Raw genomic sequence first — 15,909 nt, 5'->3', positions numbered from 1 at the left:
AAAGAAATTTGGAAAAACATTTCATTTACAATATCCCACCCCCAAATAAAGTAACTCTCATCAAGTATGTAGAAGATTTCTATAAAGAACACTAAGGCATTGAAAAAAGAAATAAATGCAAACACCAGACAACAAAGACAGAATGGGGAACTTCCATGCTATTGGACTGGCAGAATTAGTATTATAAAAATAGCTACATTAACAAAAGTAATGTATAGATTAGGCTCAAATCTGCCAATCAATAAATGGGCCAATGAAGTAGACATTTCTCAAAAGAAGAAATGCAAATATCCAAAAGATATATAGCTGAATCTTTTTTGTGTGTGTGGTTTTTCAAGGTAAAGTCTCACTCTGACCCAGGCTGACCTGGAATTCACTATGTAGTCTCAGAGTGGCCTCGAACTCATGGCGATTCTCCTACTTCTGCCTTCCAAGTGCTGGGATTAAAGGCGTGCGCCACCATGCCCAACTTATAACTGAATCTTAATGGTCACTTTTACTTCTTTAGCTCTTAGTTCTTTGAAGCACTTATATTCCTACAAAATAAATACAAATACCACAAACAGATAATATCTTCTTAAATGAAAACTTTTTATTGAACAAATATACTACTTAAAATACATTACTTTACAAAGAGGACACGAAAATCATGGCATTCAAAAATTTGGGGTATAACTCTTCAAAGGTTAACTATTTTACTTTTAGTCAGCTTGAAGATACTTCTATGGAGATTAACAGTTGATTCAGACTCAGTTTCTACCAGTGTTATGTAGATCATCCATGATGGTTTTATTGTACTCTGCAATCTGCTTCACTACATTTTTAATTATTGGCTGGTAATCACTCTCTTGACTCTTGGTTGCTATGACTGATTACATGAGTTAAGAAACATTTTCAGTAACAGTATTAATCTGTAACTCAGGAAAAAAACTAAATCTTATTAGTAATTTTCTTCTTATATGTATATAGGACAAAAGAGCACACACAAGTAGAATACTAAATTTTAAAACTACAATGGTAGTTTGGATGACTCACAAGGCCCTACCCCTCCCATAGGAGCAGTTAATGCTTGCTGGAGAATAGACATTTTCTTCAGTGGTACAGACACTACTAAGTTGCTCATGCTCCAGTAACTAACCCCCACCATGCTCTGAAGCAATCCTAATTAAACTCACTGGGTAACCGGAATGTGGGTGTGTGTGTGTGTGTGTGTGTGTGTGAAATGTTACCTTAATAGACAAATATAAAACTTAAAGAGCTAAGTAAAAATTGTTTAAAACAAATCAAGTACAATAGTAACATGTAACTATGGTATTAATCATATGTCAAACATCTCAATATAATTCTGGGCGCAGAACAATCTAATATTCAGAAAAACTATATTCTCTAGAATGCCACACAGAGTTTTGGGCAGGTTTATAGACTTTTAAGTTTTTTGTCAATATTGAGTCTGGCTTTTAAACTGAGTTAATACTACCACCCGTAATACAGTCTTCAAAGAATCTTATTGGGAGGTAAGCTGAGGTGCATGCTACCCATGGTCAAGTTCAGCAGCACCTAAAGGGGAACATATGCTACCATTGAGGTAGTGTCTTGTTCTCTTGAGGACAGATGTCTTTGAATGAGTCTAAGAACAGAAGGGAAAAGACAAAAAATTCTGGAGGGATATTTGATATAACTGCACAATCCATGTCCTCAGAGCTGCTGTTTCCTATACAAAAAGATACACAAGAAAATGAGATGTAGTGTCATCTTGGAAAAAAATAAGATGAAACTGAATTGGGTATAACATAATAAATTCAAAGGCCAAATTTCTTTAAGTCTATGTGTGTATGCATGCATGTGTATATGGTGTGTATGGGGGCTCATGTGCTACCATATGCATACGGTGGTCAGAGATCAATCTCCGGGTGTCGGTCCTCTCCTTCCACCTTTACTGAAACAGGTTCTCTCTTGTTGTTTGCTGTTGGGAACATCAAATTAACTGGTTAGTAAGCCTTTGGATTCTCGTGGTTTTGCCTCTTACTGCTGTAGGCATTTTGGGATTACAAAACACATTTAACTTCACCTCCAGCTTGAATGTGGGCCAGCAAGCTTGCAGAGCAAGTGTCAAAACCCAAATTTCTTATGACTCTACCAATTTACCTCCCTTTGCTGCCCAGATATCCATATATTGTCATATCTTTACTCTCTTAGCAACTCGATGAGGATATATTAACTGTTTTTAGATGAAAGTGAGGCTTACATTACAATAACTGCCCAAGATTCATAATTTATAACTAGTAGCATCAAAATTTTAAATGAGATCTTCTGAACAAAACTTACTTAATCACCATGCTATATTATAATCTTATTATCTTTTAGCAATTGTCAAAATCAGCTGTTAGTTATCCTGAAAACACAGACACACACACACACACACACAGTAGAAAATAAGCATTATTATTTTATGGCACCCCCTACAGTTAGTTCAGTTTTTTGCAGATATTAGGTATTTGATAAGTATGTGTGACCTGAATTTCACTTGAATCTTTAAATTTAAATCTTTCTTAGCGAAAAATAAAAACTTAGTCACATTCTTCTTCACCATTTTAAAGGATACATTCCTTCATCACAAAATTATTTTGCTCATGGTGCTGCCATTTTCTCTCCAAATTTGTAAGCTGAAAGCACAAAAGAAAAACATTAACTGATGTTCATATTCAAAATGATTACATATCCTAACTGATGCTCATACTCAAAATAATTACATATCCTTTTAAAAGGATTGAAAAACATCAATTTTAAGTCTTATCAACTCCATGCATCCTATTGAAGAAAGCTAGAATAAATTAAATTTAGGAAAGATTAAATAATAGCATATACATATAAGACCATGCTGAATTCTGTAATACACTTTAATTTATACATTCAATTGGAAAATATTTGAAATGTTTATTATACAAATGACTATATCAAATGAAAAACAAATTGTGATTTTCCTTTTCTTAAAAAAACTTAAAAAGAAAACTGGTAACTAACTGGAATCTCTCTGCATCCTAGGAGTCTGATGCCACAAAAGTAATATATATTCCAGCACTGTCAAAGGTTCAGCTATATAGGAAAAACTTCCTTACTTCCAGAGCTAAGTTTCCTGTGTAATTTCACAGGCTGAGATAAGAGCAGAGCTGCAGTGTGAAGATTGTAAGAGTCTGCAAAAAGTTGGCACTGTTACAATGATTTCTGCATCAACAGGAAGCTAATGTGGATATTATATTGATGGTTGCTTCCTCAGAAGACAATTTTACTGTTATAGAATTAAATTGTTTTTCTGATTTAATTAACCTGTAACTCTGGGTTATAATCTTTCTATTAAGATGTACATAGTTTTTCCTAAACAAAAGGCTGTCTAAAAATGAAACACTAAAATAATGCTCCAACTGAATATTTCAGAGGTGATAATTAGTTTAAAGAATAAAATATCTGAAAAGCAATGAAAATGTTCCTTTTTACTCTCAAGTTAAAATTTTCTTTTCAGGGCATAAGTTGACTCCTGATATAGCACCAATCCCATTGTTTCCTCCAAAGAGATAAATATGGATACTAGAATGAATCATAGCTAATTATGTGAAATCTATGGCCTGTGAGCTAGTACTTACTAAATCAGATCTGTCTGTCCCAAATAGGACCCTGAAGGTCATATGGCCTTCAGGAAGCAGTAAGTACTTTTGGCCATGAATCTCTAATAACCCTTTGCAAAGTTAAGTACCAGATATTCTTCTCTTTGTTTCATAAAAATAGGTGGCCTTCTTATACTGCATAGACTTATGTGCCATGCAAACAATAAAATTAAAACCACCCATGTCAGATGGTCACATTCCTTCTATATCACACATCTACATTACTGATTTGCCTTGAAAGTCACCATGGAGAATGACAATTTTTAAAAACTTTTTTCCCTTTACAAATGCTTAAAAATTGATAGCATGAAATTATGGATATCAAAAGCTAGTTAGTCCAGGTCCCATGTAAGCCAGATGTACAAGATGACACAAGCAAGCAAGGTTGTGCATGCACACAAGGTGGTGCATGCATCTGGAGTTCAATTACAGTGACCAGAGGCCCTGGCACACAAATATTTTTCCCTCTCTCCCTCTCTCTCTCATGCACACATTTAAAAAAAAAGTCCATTGGGCAGTTCTAAAGAAAAAACCAGATAGTTTCTACCAAGATTAAAGGTATTTATTGGCCTTTAATCCATTGGGCAGTTCTAAAAAAAAAAAAAGCTAGTTTCTACCAGGATTAAAGGTATTTATTGGCCTTTAATCCCAATACTTGCAAGGCTCAGTATATGAGGATTTGAGGTCACCCTGGGATTACAGAGTGAGAAATCCAGGTCAGCCTGAGTTAGAGCCTATATTGAAAACAAAACAAAAAAAATATAGAATGAAAGAAAAAAAAGTCATAAACTATGGGGACACTTAGGATTCATAAAAGACAATGAAAACAAGAGAAATGTTTAACACTGTCGCTTATGACTTCTGGTTAGCAGTTAATGTAGGGGGAAAAATGAAGTAGCTATTGGTTGATTCTAAGGAATGACGTATGTCCAGTTTTCTACCTTAAAGCATCTACCGAAATGAGAGGAGATCCAACAGTTCACTTATAATTCTATCTGGTTTGTATAAAAGACTAAGAGGTAAATTTAAAATATGCAGATTATTGGTTTCTAATCTGTTAATACTTGTGGCAACCTCTCATGAGATTTTGTTGATTTCAAAAATATATATATATTTATATAAAGTACTTCTTTTTCTTAAAAGTCTTTCTTAAAAGGGTCTAAAGTAGCCCAGGCTGCCCTCAAACTTGTTCTGTAGCCAAGAATGACCTTGAACTTCTGATCTTCTTGCCTCCACCTCGCAAGTACAAGTGTTATAGGCATGCATAACCATGCCTGGTTTATGTGGTGGTGAGGATCAAACCCAGGGTATACTGGGCAAGCATTCATATCAACTGGCTACATCCCCAGCATGGTATATACTTTTTTAAATGATATAGTTACACAATGAAATAGCTATTATGAAAATGACATTAAATTTTATTTTATATGTAACAGGGTATATATACTCTTTTATATACTTGCCCCTGCTCCCATTACCCTGGGGGGGGGGGTTGTGGTATTCATTGTGGGGTTGTGAAGGCCTCATTCAGACCCTGTGTGGTAACAGGGAGCTCAGGATAGTCCTATCCACTTCTGTGGCTCTTGCAATCTTTCCACCTCTCTTCCACCATGTTCCCTGAGCCATGGCAAGCCTGTTGGCAGTCTGATTAATGTTAAGTTCTCTGTGAAGCTGAAAAATTTTATGAAAATGCTGACTGTGGTCACAGAATTAATCACTTCATAAAAAATAATATAATTAATATGAATAAAATAAATGCAAAATGTCTGCAACGATTAAATATCACGTGTTACTAGTTAGGCTGACTGCATAACAGAAAATCACATACCATTATTATATAGTTTTTTGGATAGCATTATCATATTACTATATAAAACAGGGAGCTTTTATGTATTATTTTAAGTTATATGAGAAATTGCTAATATAGACTAATTAGATATGATAAGGACCAATCTCTTTCTGACCATAATTAATGAATTTGTGAGTGATACATAATGTTTCATTCAATCATTCGAAAGTACGTATGGAACACCTACCATGTACAAATGAATACATAGTGTGGGAGATTAAAAAAAAAAAAAAAAAAAAACAAGATGAAACCATCAGTGCCCATTAAAAGGTCCTAAGTTGAAAGATCTCACACTGTTCAGATAGCTAACAGTAGAATGAATGGTAAGAAAAGTGCACTGGCAAGTTATGTGTCAGCACACATAGCTATGTTAGTAAATGGAGATTTAACCAACAAGTTCAAGAACAGGAGTGCTCTTCACAGTATTACTAGAAGTCTTTTGTGTTTGTTTTTTTTTAAATATTCTTTATTAAATAGAGAGAGAGAGCAAGTGCATATGGGTGATTTGGGGCCTCTTGCTGCTACAGATAAACAAAACTACAGACACACGCACCACTTTGTGCATCTGGCTTTACATGAATACTGGGTAGGACTTCCGGTTAAGATGGCGGCATAGGTACCACACCAAAGCAGCCTAGGGGGGAAAAAGACCAAAAAAACTCAGCAAAATACACACTTTTACTAAAAAGTGAGGTGTATAGGAAATTGAAGCAGCAGCAGAGAAGTAGAAGAGATCCAGAGCAGCCAGAGCCCGCACAGGCCTGCAAAAGTGGCCCTGGCAACTCCGCCAACTGTGGCGGCGACGGCGGCAGTGCACCAGAAAGCCGCCAGACTCGGCTCAAGCCGCAGGAAAAGCCAGGTGCGGGAGCTTTCCCTCACACTGCGCTCTCCGCAACTCAGGAAACGGGAAGGGACAGTGGCAGTGAGCAACGGAAGAGCAGACCACGAGATAGAAGAACGTGTGGAACAGCAAGAGAACCAGAGCAACTGCGGCTCCCTCCCCTCCCCCACCGCCTGTGGCCAGCTTCAGCGATCAGAGCAGCAGTCCCAGGACCCAGCCAAGCCAACTTGAGCCAACAGCGGGACCCAAGCAGGAGCAGAGTTCGGCAGCAACATCAGTGGCTCCGGCACCGGAAACAGCAGCCCCAGCAGCAGGAGATCCAGTAGCGGCAGCAGCGGCAGACCCAGTAGCAGCAGACTCAGTAGCAACAGCAGCGGCAGATCCCTCAGCAGCAGCTTCAGTGGCAGCAGCGGCAGTGGACACAGCAGCAGCAGATTCAGCAGCACTGGTGGCTACAGCAGCGTCAGACCCAGCAGAGGCAGCTTTAGCAGCAGCAGTTCCAGCAGTGGGTGTGCTGATCTGCAGGGCCACAGTTGCCAGGCTCGGTTTGCCCCGCAGGAAAAGCCACTGCACAGCTCCAGAAATCAGAACAGCAGCCTGACGACCCAGGCAGCAACTTGACTGAGACCAAAATCATCCAAAAAGGTAACTGGGATTGATTGCACCACAGAAGGGTCTCACTTGGTCACAAGCTGACTTGGATCCCTCAACAGACCAGAAATCTTAACCTCTTTGTTAATAGAGGATCTGGTTGTTATAATAACTACTCTTGCATACATACTTGGGGATGTTTTTGATTGAATGTGTACAGTGTTTAGTTAACTTTTAGAATCTACTGGTATTTCATTCCACTCAGCCTACTTGAATACTCCCATAGCAGGGAAACTCAACCCCTAGGAGCACCTTTGCAGATACTTTGAGAGTCTTAAGAGCCACACCTAACACCTTAAGCTCCTACCCTGAAAATATATAACATCAAATCAATTGATGCAGCTAAGAATACCCAGCTAGCTAGAAAATCCAAGCATTAACTTAATCCAAGATGCAAAAATATACACATTATAACACAAGAAACACTAAAAAGCAAGACGATATAAATCCACCTAAAAGTATTATTGCATCAGAAATGACCTCCAGTGAGAACAAGTTAGAGGAAATGCCTGAGAAAGATTTCAAAAGAATGATAGTAAATACGTTCAAAGAAGTCAGAGAACAAATCAAAGGAGTCAAAGAGGAAATCAAAGGAATCAAAGAAGACGCAAGACACCAATTTCATGAAATAAAGAAGGCAATACAAAACATAAATAAGGAAATAGAAATAACGAAGAAAAACCAGTCAGAATTACTAGCAATGAAGAACACAGTTAATGAAATAAAAAACTCTGTAGAAAATCTCATCAGTAGAATGGATGAAATAGAAGACAGAATATGCTAGAAGACCAGGTGGCAAATCTAATACAGTCCAACAAAGAGAAAGACAAACGTATAGAAAAGTATGAGTGGGAATTTCAAGATATTTGGGACACTATGAAAAGATCAAATACAAGAATTCAGGGCATAGTAGAAGGAGAAGAATTCAACTCCAAAGCATAGTAGGCGTCTTCAACAAAATCACAGAAGAAAATTTCCTTCAAATTGGGGAAGAGGTGCCAATGCAGATACAGGAAGCCTTTAGAACCCCAGCCAGACAAAACCTGGAAAGAACCTCTCCTCACCATATTATAATCAAACTTCCAAACACACAAACCAAAGAAAAAGTATTGAAAGCAGTTAGAGAGAAAAATCAAGTTATCGACAAAAGCAAGCCCATCAGGATTACAGCAGATTATTCAACACAAACTTTAAAAGCCAGAAGGGCTTGGAGTGATATATTCCAGGTTCTGAAAGATAACAACTGTCAACCAAGGTTACTTTATCCTGCAAAACTATCCATTCAAATAGATGGAGAAATAAGGACATTCCATGACAAAAGCAGGTTAAAGGAGTATTTGAAGACAAAACCAGCTCTACAGAAAATACATGATAGAATCCTCCATGCTGAACAAAAGGAAAAGCACACATATAAGGAACATAGAAAAAACAAGCAATACTCAAATACCAGTTAACACAAGAGAGCACAGGTAGAACCAGAACCACAAAAAAAAAAAAAAAAAGGCAAACATAAATACATACCTTTCAATAATATCTCTTAATATCAACGGCCTCAATGCCCCAAAAAAAAGACATAGGTTTGCAGACTGGGTTAAAAAACAGGATCCTACAATTTGTTGTCTCCAAGAAACTCACCTTTCTACAAAGGATAGACATTATCTTAGAGTGAAAGGTTGGAAGATGGTGTTTCAAGCAAATGGGCCTAGAAAACAAGCAGGGGTTGCTATCCTAATATCTGACAAGGTAGACTTTAGTCCAACGTTAGTCAAGAAAGATAAGGAAGGTCACTTTATACTGATTAAGGGCACACTCCAACAAGAGGACATTACAATCCTAAACATATATGCACCTAACATGGGGGCTCCCAAATTCATCAAACAAACACTATTAGAACTAAGGTCACAGATAACACCAAACACAGTGGTGGTGGGTGACTTTAACACCCCACTCTCATCAATTGACAGGTCATCACAGGAAAAAATAAACAGAGGGGCATCTGAACTAAATGAAGTCATAGAAGGAATGGACCTAACAGATATATACAGGACATTTCATCCAAAGGCTGCAGAATATACATTCTTTTCAGCAGCACATGGAACATTCTCTAAAATAGACCATATATTAGGACACAAAGCAAATCTTAACAAATTCAGGAAAATTGAAATAATTCCTTGCATTCTATCTGACCACAATGGAATTAAACTACAAATCAGTAGCAAGAAAGGCTATAGAGCATACACAAAATCATGGAAACTAAACAATACACTACTAAATGATGAGTGGGTCAATGAAGAAATCAAAAAGGAAATCAAAAAATTTATAGTCAAACGATAATGAGAACATAACATATCAAAATCTCTGGGACATAATGAAGGCAGTTCTAAGAGGTAAATTTATAGCCTTAAGTGCCTATATTAAGAAATTAGAAAGGTCGCAAGTAAACGACCTAATGTTTCACCTTAAAGCCTTGGAAAAAGAACAAGGCAAGCCAAAAATCAGTACATGGGAAGAAATAATAAAGATTAGGGCAGAAATTAATGAAATAGAAACAAAAAAAAGTCCAAAGAATTAATGAAACAAAGAGTTGGTTCTTTGAAAGGATAAACAAGATTGATAAACCCTTAGCAAATCTGACCAAAAGAAAGAGAGAACAGACACAAATTAATAAAATCAGAGATGAAAAAGGTAACATCACAACAGATTCCAGAGAAATTCAAAAAATCATAGGGACATACTATAAAAGAATACTGGGTAACTGAACCTGAGCCAGTTGGTGTTGCAAACAAGTGACTTTAAGCACTGAGCCATCTCCCCAGCTCCTCCCCCGCCCCTTTTTAAATCTTTGCAGAAGCAGCCTCATGCCAACAACTGTCCCATACAACCCAGACACCCACATCAGCTAAGGGACAGCCCTCCTCACACTCTAGTTCCCAAGCACTGAAGATCTGTGTAAATCTTTCCAACGGCTTCCCCTAATTCCCTAGCTCAAAAAGAAATATGGGGCTGGAGAAATAGCTTAGACCTTAATGCACTTGCCTGCAAAACCTAAGGACCCAGGTTTGATTTTCCAACACCCACGAAAGCCAAATGCACAAGGCAGCACAAGCATCTGGAATTCATTTGCAGTTGAGGTTCTGACAGGCCCATTCCCTCTCTATCTGCTTCTCCCTCTCCCTCTCTCTCAAAATAAGTAAATATTTCTTTTAAAAAAGAAATAGGTATTTCTCTTTTTTAAAAAATGTTTCTTTGTTTGTTTAAGAGAGAGAGTATGGGCATACCAGGGCCTCTTGCTGCAGCAAATGAACTCCAGATGCATGTGCCACTTTGAGCATCTGGCTTTAATACTGGGGTATCGAACCCTGACTCAAAGGCTTTGCAAGCAAGTACCTTTAACCCTAGTTATTTCCCCAGCTCTACTGTAGTTTTAAGACTAGATATTACTTAAGGGTCCAACAACAGAAAATTAGTTCTGTAAATTATGCATTATCATGCTGAATATTATGTAGCAATTAAGAATCATATTTTTAAAAAATGAAGTGAGAAAGAACATATGACATATTGTTAAGAATAACCACCCACAATGGGATCATATTTATATTATATTGTTTTATATATATAATATGATCCTTTTTCTGTAAATATGTAATAATGTGCATTTAAGTATATGTAATGTATACACACACAGAGTAAATGGACCCATAATAAAAAGATACAAATCCTGCTGGTTAATGGGATATTAGTCATTCAGGTTTATTTTATTTGTAGTTCTTAGGGGTTTTCAAAGTTTTTGCTTTACTTCTGAAACTTTTACAAGCTTCTCAAACTCAACATATCATAATGGCTGTCAATAGGACAATACCCTCTGTAAAACTGGCTTTTCAATATTGCTTACTGAAAGCAACGAAGTACAGTTAGTTCATTCTGAAAGGAGAAGCTGGTTGGTTTTAAAGCCAGAAAATCTGGAAGGTAAAGTAGGTTTTAAAACAAACAAAAAAGGAATGCTTGAGGGTAAAAATATACTTAAGAGGACAGGTAACCTAATTGGAGAAATGAATTTCAAAGTCTCTCTTTTTTCTTTTGCTTGCTTGTTTTTTTGTTTGGGGGGGGGGGGGATAGGTTCTCACTCTAGCCTGGCTTGACATGGAACTCACTCTGTAGCCCCAGGCTGGTCTCAAACTCACTACCTCAGCCTCCTGAGTGTTGGGTCAAGTAATGTTTTAAAGCAGTTTTTACCTGAGAATGTGTCTCATTTTCTTGCAATTGTGTTTTTAGTGTCTCATAACCTGTAGTTAGTGTCTCCATTGTTTTCTTAAAGGCATTTCTACGTGTTGATAACACTGTTCTTTCTTGATGTAATTTCTAGAAAGATACATACATTAATAACAGGCTATATGAAGTATTAATACACTTACATAATAAATCATATTTGGCTTAATGGTTATACAAGGATAAAATTCAATCAAGACTATAATTATTCTAAAATTTGCAAAAAATATTATTTTGAAGTATATAACAAGCTAATGAGAACATTTAGCCAGATAGCTTTGGTTCAGGCAGTTAGACAACAGGCTTACAAGGGACCAACTTTATGCTATGCCTATTGCAGCACACTCTGACAGCCTCAGTTTGCAGGACTCAGCACCTGTTCATCTCATCCAACCAAATCTCTATCTCCTCTCTCTCAATCTCTTTCTCCCTTTCTCTCACTCAGGTACATGTGGACCCCTTCTCTAAGCCTAGGCAGGTTGGCTGACACTGGTGTGCCAATCCCTTCAGTAGTGCTAATTCACACATTTCTCTCTGACCACTCTCCCTTCCTTGCCCCTCAAATCTGCCCTCTCCCTCTTATCCCTGATATTTTTTAATAAAAAGGAGGCGGTTTAAAAATCATTCCTGGGGCTGGACTGATGGCTCAGTGGTTAAGGCATTTACCTACAAAGCCTAACAATCAGGGTTCAATTTTCCAGTACCCATGTGAAACCAGATTCTCGAAGTGGTGCCTGCATCCAGAGTTCGTTTGCAGTGGCTACAGGCCCTGGTATGCCCATACTGTCTGTCTGTCTCTCTTCTATCTATCTTTGCTTGCAAATAAATAAATAAATATATTTTTTAGATATCTAATTTTATTTTTTTGAGAGAAACTGAGAGAAAGAGAGAAAAAGAATGGGCAAGCCAGGGCCTCCAGCCACTGCAAACAAACTCCAGATGCTTGCACCCCCTTGTGCTTACATGGGTCCTAGATAGTTGACAGGGATGTTTTGCCTTCACAGGCAAATGCTTTGACCACTAAGCCATCTCTTCAGCGCAATAAAAATATTTTTTTTGAGCCGGGCGTGGTGGCAGACGCCTTTAATCCCAGCACTCAGGAGGCAGAGGTAGGAAGATCGCCGTGAGTTCAAGGCCACCCTGAGCTACAGTGAAACCCTACCTTGAAAAACCAAATAAATAAAGAAATAAATATAAATAAATATCTATCTATCTATCTATCTATATATATATATTTTTTTTTCTCTCAATCTTGTTTTACCCAATTCTTTGGTTAAAATGCACACGAACTCATGGTTTGGGGTTCAAGGATTGTTCCTAAATGTCAGTTCTCAGTAACACTGTTAATATTAGCTGTGTTAGTAACCCATTCATATTTATTTATCTGCTCTGACACCACAAATTTTAGTTTAAAATAATGCAAATGGCAATGGAGAGACACTGAAAAGTTTTAAGCAGGAACCTATACTATCAAATCTGCATTTAGTAAAGTTCACGTGTTGCAATGCTCTGTACTAAGTAGTAGCTTATGCCTGGTTTTATATTTTTGCCCTTTAAAACTTTCTTGCATTAAATGGGTATGTATTCATACATGTGGTATGTATATCACGTGTGTGCACATGTACAGAGGCCAGAGGAAAGTGTCATGTGTCTTTCTCCACTGCTTTTCTGCCTTGTTTCCTTGACACAGGGTCTCTCAATCTGCAACCCATGTCATTTTCTGCCTGACTAGCTGACCAGCAAGCCCCAATGATTCTCTTGGTCTCCATCCCTCTCAGTGCTAGGGTTGCACGCATGTGTGACCACCTGGTTTTTGTTTTTAATTTTTAAATATTTTAATCTAGTTATTTGTAAGCAGAGACAGAGAAATGAGCATGTCAGGGCCTCTAGCCACTGCAAATGAACTTAAAATGCATGAGCCTCTTTGTGCATCTGGCTTTATGTGGGCACAGGAGAATCAAACCCAGGTCATTGGGCTTTGCAGGCAAGTGCCTTACCCATTGAGCCATCTTTCTAGCCCCATACCTGAATTTTAGGTGGTACTGGGGATTGAACTCATATCTTTATGCTTATGCAGCAGGTACTCTTACCCTCAGAGTCATCTCCCAAACCCGTTTAAAACATTAAATCACTTTACATGCCAACTACACATGTTATAAAAAAAAGGTGTTTGTTTTTATGTCAAATAATTAACTAAAAATAATAAAATCCTGTAAACTACATATAAAAGAAATCAACTAAGAAAAAATAATTTGGGGACTAGGGATATAGCTCAGTTTGTAGAGTACCTGCACAGCATGCAAGAAGCCATGAGTTTTATTCCTACCACCATATAAACTAGCCTATTGCCACATGCCTGAAAACCCAGCAGGATTATAGGTAGAGGCAGGAAGATCAAATGTTTAAGTTAATTCTTAACTACCTAGTAAGTTCGAGGCTAGCATGTGCTACAAGAGACCCTGTCTCAAAAAAAGTAAATAAAAATAAAATTAAAAAATAAGAATAATTTGAATCACTGTATAGAATCTTTTAAACATTTACCTTTTTTTTCTCTTCACCCGACGACTTTAAAGCTGGCAAATCATTGTACGTCTCCAGGTCAGCAGTCATTTGCTTAATTTTGTTTTTCAGAGATTGTTGTTCCTCAGTCATCTTACTTCCCAGAAGCTCCATTTTCTGTAGATCCAACTGTAGACGCTGACTCTCTGAAACACAAGAATTTGAGGTCACAATTTATCAAAATTCTATTCCTTTCACATAAGGAAATGCAATATAATGTTCTATGAGATTATTTGTAAAAGAAATATATGTTCACTATGACCAGAGAAATGACATGAATTAAGAGAAAAAATCCCTTATATCCACTTGTACCAAGTGGTTTGTAGTGAGAAACATTAATTTATCTTTAAATGTTTATTTATTTATTTTCAAGCAGACTGAGGTAGAGAGAGAATGGGTATGCCAGAGCCTCTAGCTGCTGCAGCAAAATCCAGATGCATGCCACTGTACTGGGGAATCAAACCTGCAAGCAAGCACCTAAACTGCGAAGACATCTCTCCAGCCCAATGTAACTTATTTTTTTATGAGATAAATCCCTACTTATTATTATTTGTTTTGTACTGCTGAGACAGAGTTCTACTAGGAAGCTCTGGCTGCCCTGGAACTCATTATATAGACCAGGCTGGCCTAGAACTTGGGGTAATTCTTCTGCTTTAGTCTGAAGTGCTGGGATTACAGAAATGCACAAAGAGACCTAGGTAAACCCATTATTTTTAATAGGATGATGTTAAAACAATGCAGAGTTACAAAACATTGTATTTATTTTCATATATACACACACACACACATATGATCCGTGTGTATATATGAAAAAGTTTATAATTGCATATACATTCAATTCTCACTGTTTTGTACTAGTGCAATGGTTATAGTCTATAGAATCACCAGAAACAATAACTGAATTACTGTTTCTTGGAGAAACAGAGTTAGGTTTCTGAGCACCTCTGGTCACAGCACTTTATTGAACTGACCAATATACAATCTTACATGTTTCTATTTAAGGACATTTTTGTTGAAATTTAGAGATTAATCTGATTAACCACATTTAGATGAAGAATTAAGTGAAAATAACACAATATTTAATTACTCAATATTTAATTTCAAGTTGGTGTTTTGTGCTTGTGAATTAAGTCTCCTATGGAGAAAAAGGTTAATATAAATAACCTTAATATATAGAATAATGTGCAATAGTTAAAAAAATAAAATCTTTTCTAATAAAATCAGAAGCACTCATTCTAGAATATTCCATCTTACTTTGTACTTGTATAAATCAGGGAATTTTAAAAATTTCCAGGTGCGGTGGTACATACCTTTAATCCTAGCACTTGGGAGGCAGAGGTAGGAGGATCACCATGCGTTCGAGGCCACCTCAAGAATACATAGTGAATTCCAGGTTGGCCTGAGCTAGAGTGAGGCCCTGCCTCAAAAATTAAAAAAAAATTAAAAATTAGGCAATGGAGATATTAGAAAATGTCATGAGTTCTGTGAGCTCAAGCCAGGCATGGTGGTGAGAACTTGCAATATCAGCTGGGAAAGTAGAGACAGGTGAATTGGCCAGCTGGTCTAGCTGAATTAGGTGAGTCTCAAACCAGTGAGAGACCCTGTTTTAGGTAGATAGATCCTGAAGAATGACACTCGAGGTTCTCCTCTGGCCTCCACATGCATATGCATACATATACTCACACAAACACACCTTCCCACACAAAGAAAAAGGACACTGTTGGTTGCTAACAATGAACTCACAACCAATAGCACTATAATTCATATGTGAATGTAACCAGGCAACACATCAGCATTTTGTTTGGAGAATATGTTAAATAACATGAGAAATCAAAGGAGAAAGGGAAGGGGGGGGGGAAATGAAACAAAATGAAACAAAAGAAGGAAAGGAAAGGAGGGGAAAGGGGAACAGGGAAAGGGGAAAGGAAAGAAAAAAAGAGAAAGAGAATGTACAGAGAGGGAGGGAGGGAGATCTTGAAGGAGAAATAAAGTCACTCTATCAGGTGACACAACTATTGCTAAAATGGTAGAAAACAGTTTCTAGGATAACCAGTTAATATTTTGTTATAAGCTGTTTTGAGAAC

At 37.3% G+C, this 15,909-nt stretch overlaps 1 protein-coding gene across 3 annotated transcripts in view; it reads right to left on the bottom strand.

The window, feature by feature from the left end:
* Positions 1-572: 572 nt before the first annotated feature.
* The window catches only part of Ift74 (intraflagellar transport 74), a 118,822-nt gene continuing 103,485 nt past the window's right edge, over positions 573-15,909 (bottom strand). For all 3 annotated transcript variants that reach the window (XM_045131578.1, XM_045131584.1, XM_045131590.1), the window contains exons 17-20: positions 13,808-13,971; positions 11,234-11,359; positions 2,603-2,663; positions 573-868 (exon numbers count right to left, since the gene is read on the bottom strand). In XM_045131578.1, the coding sequence (XP_044987513.1) occupies positions 750-868; positions 2,603-2,663; positions 11,234-11,359; positions 13,808-13,971 (470 nt within the window). In that variant the 3' untranslated portion in view covers positions 573-749. The remainder of the gene's footprint in view (positions 869-2,602; positions 2,664-11,233; positions 11,360-13,807; positions 13,972-15,909) is intronic.

This window comes from Jaculus jaculus, chromosome 1 (genome assembly GCF_020740685.1).
Source record: "Jaculus jaculus isolate mJacJac1 chromosome 1, mJacJac1.mat.Y.cur, whole genome shotgun sequence".
Taxonomy (NCBI): domain Eukaryota; kingdom Metazoa; phylum Chordata; class Mammalia; order Rodentia; family Dipodidae; genus Jaculus; species Jaculus jaculus.
The sequence above is the reverse complement of the archived record's forward strand: the minus strand, read 5'-3'. Positions and strand labels throughout refer to the sequence as shown.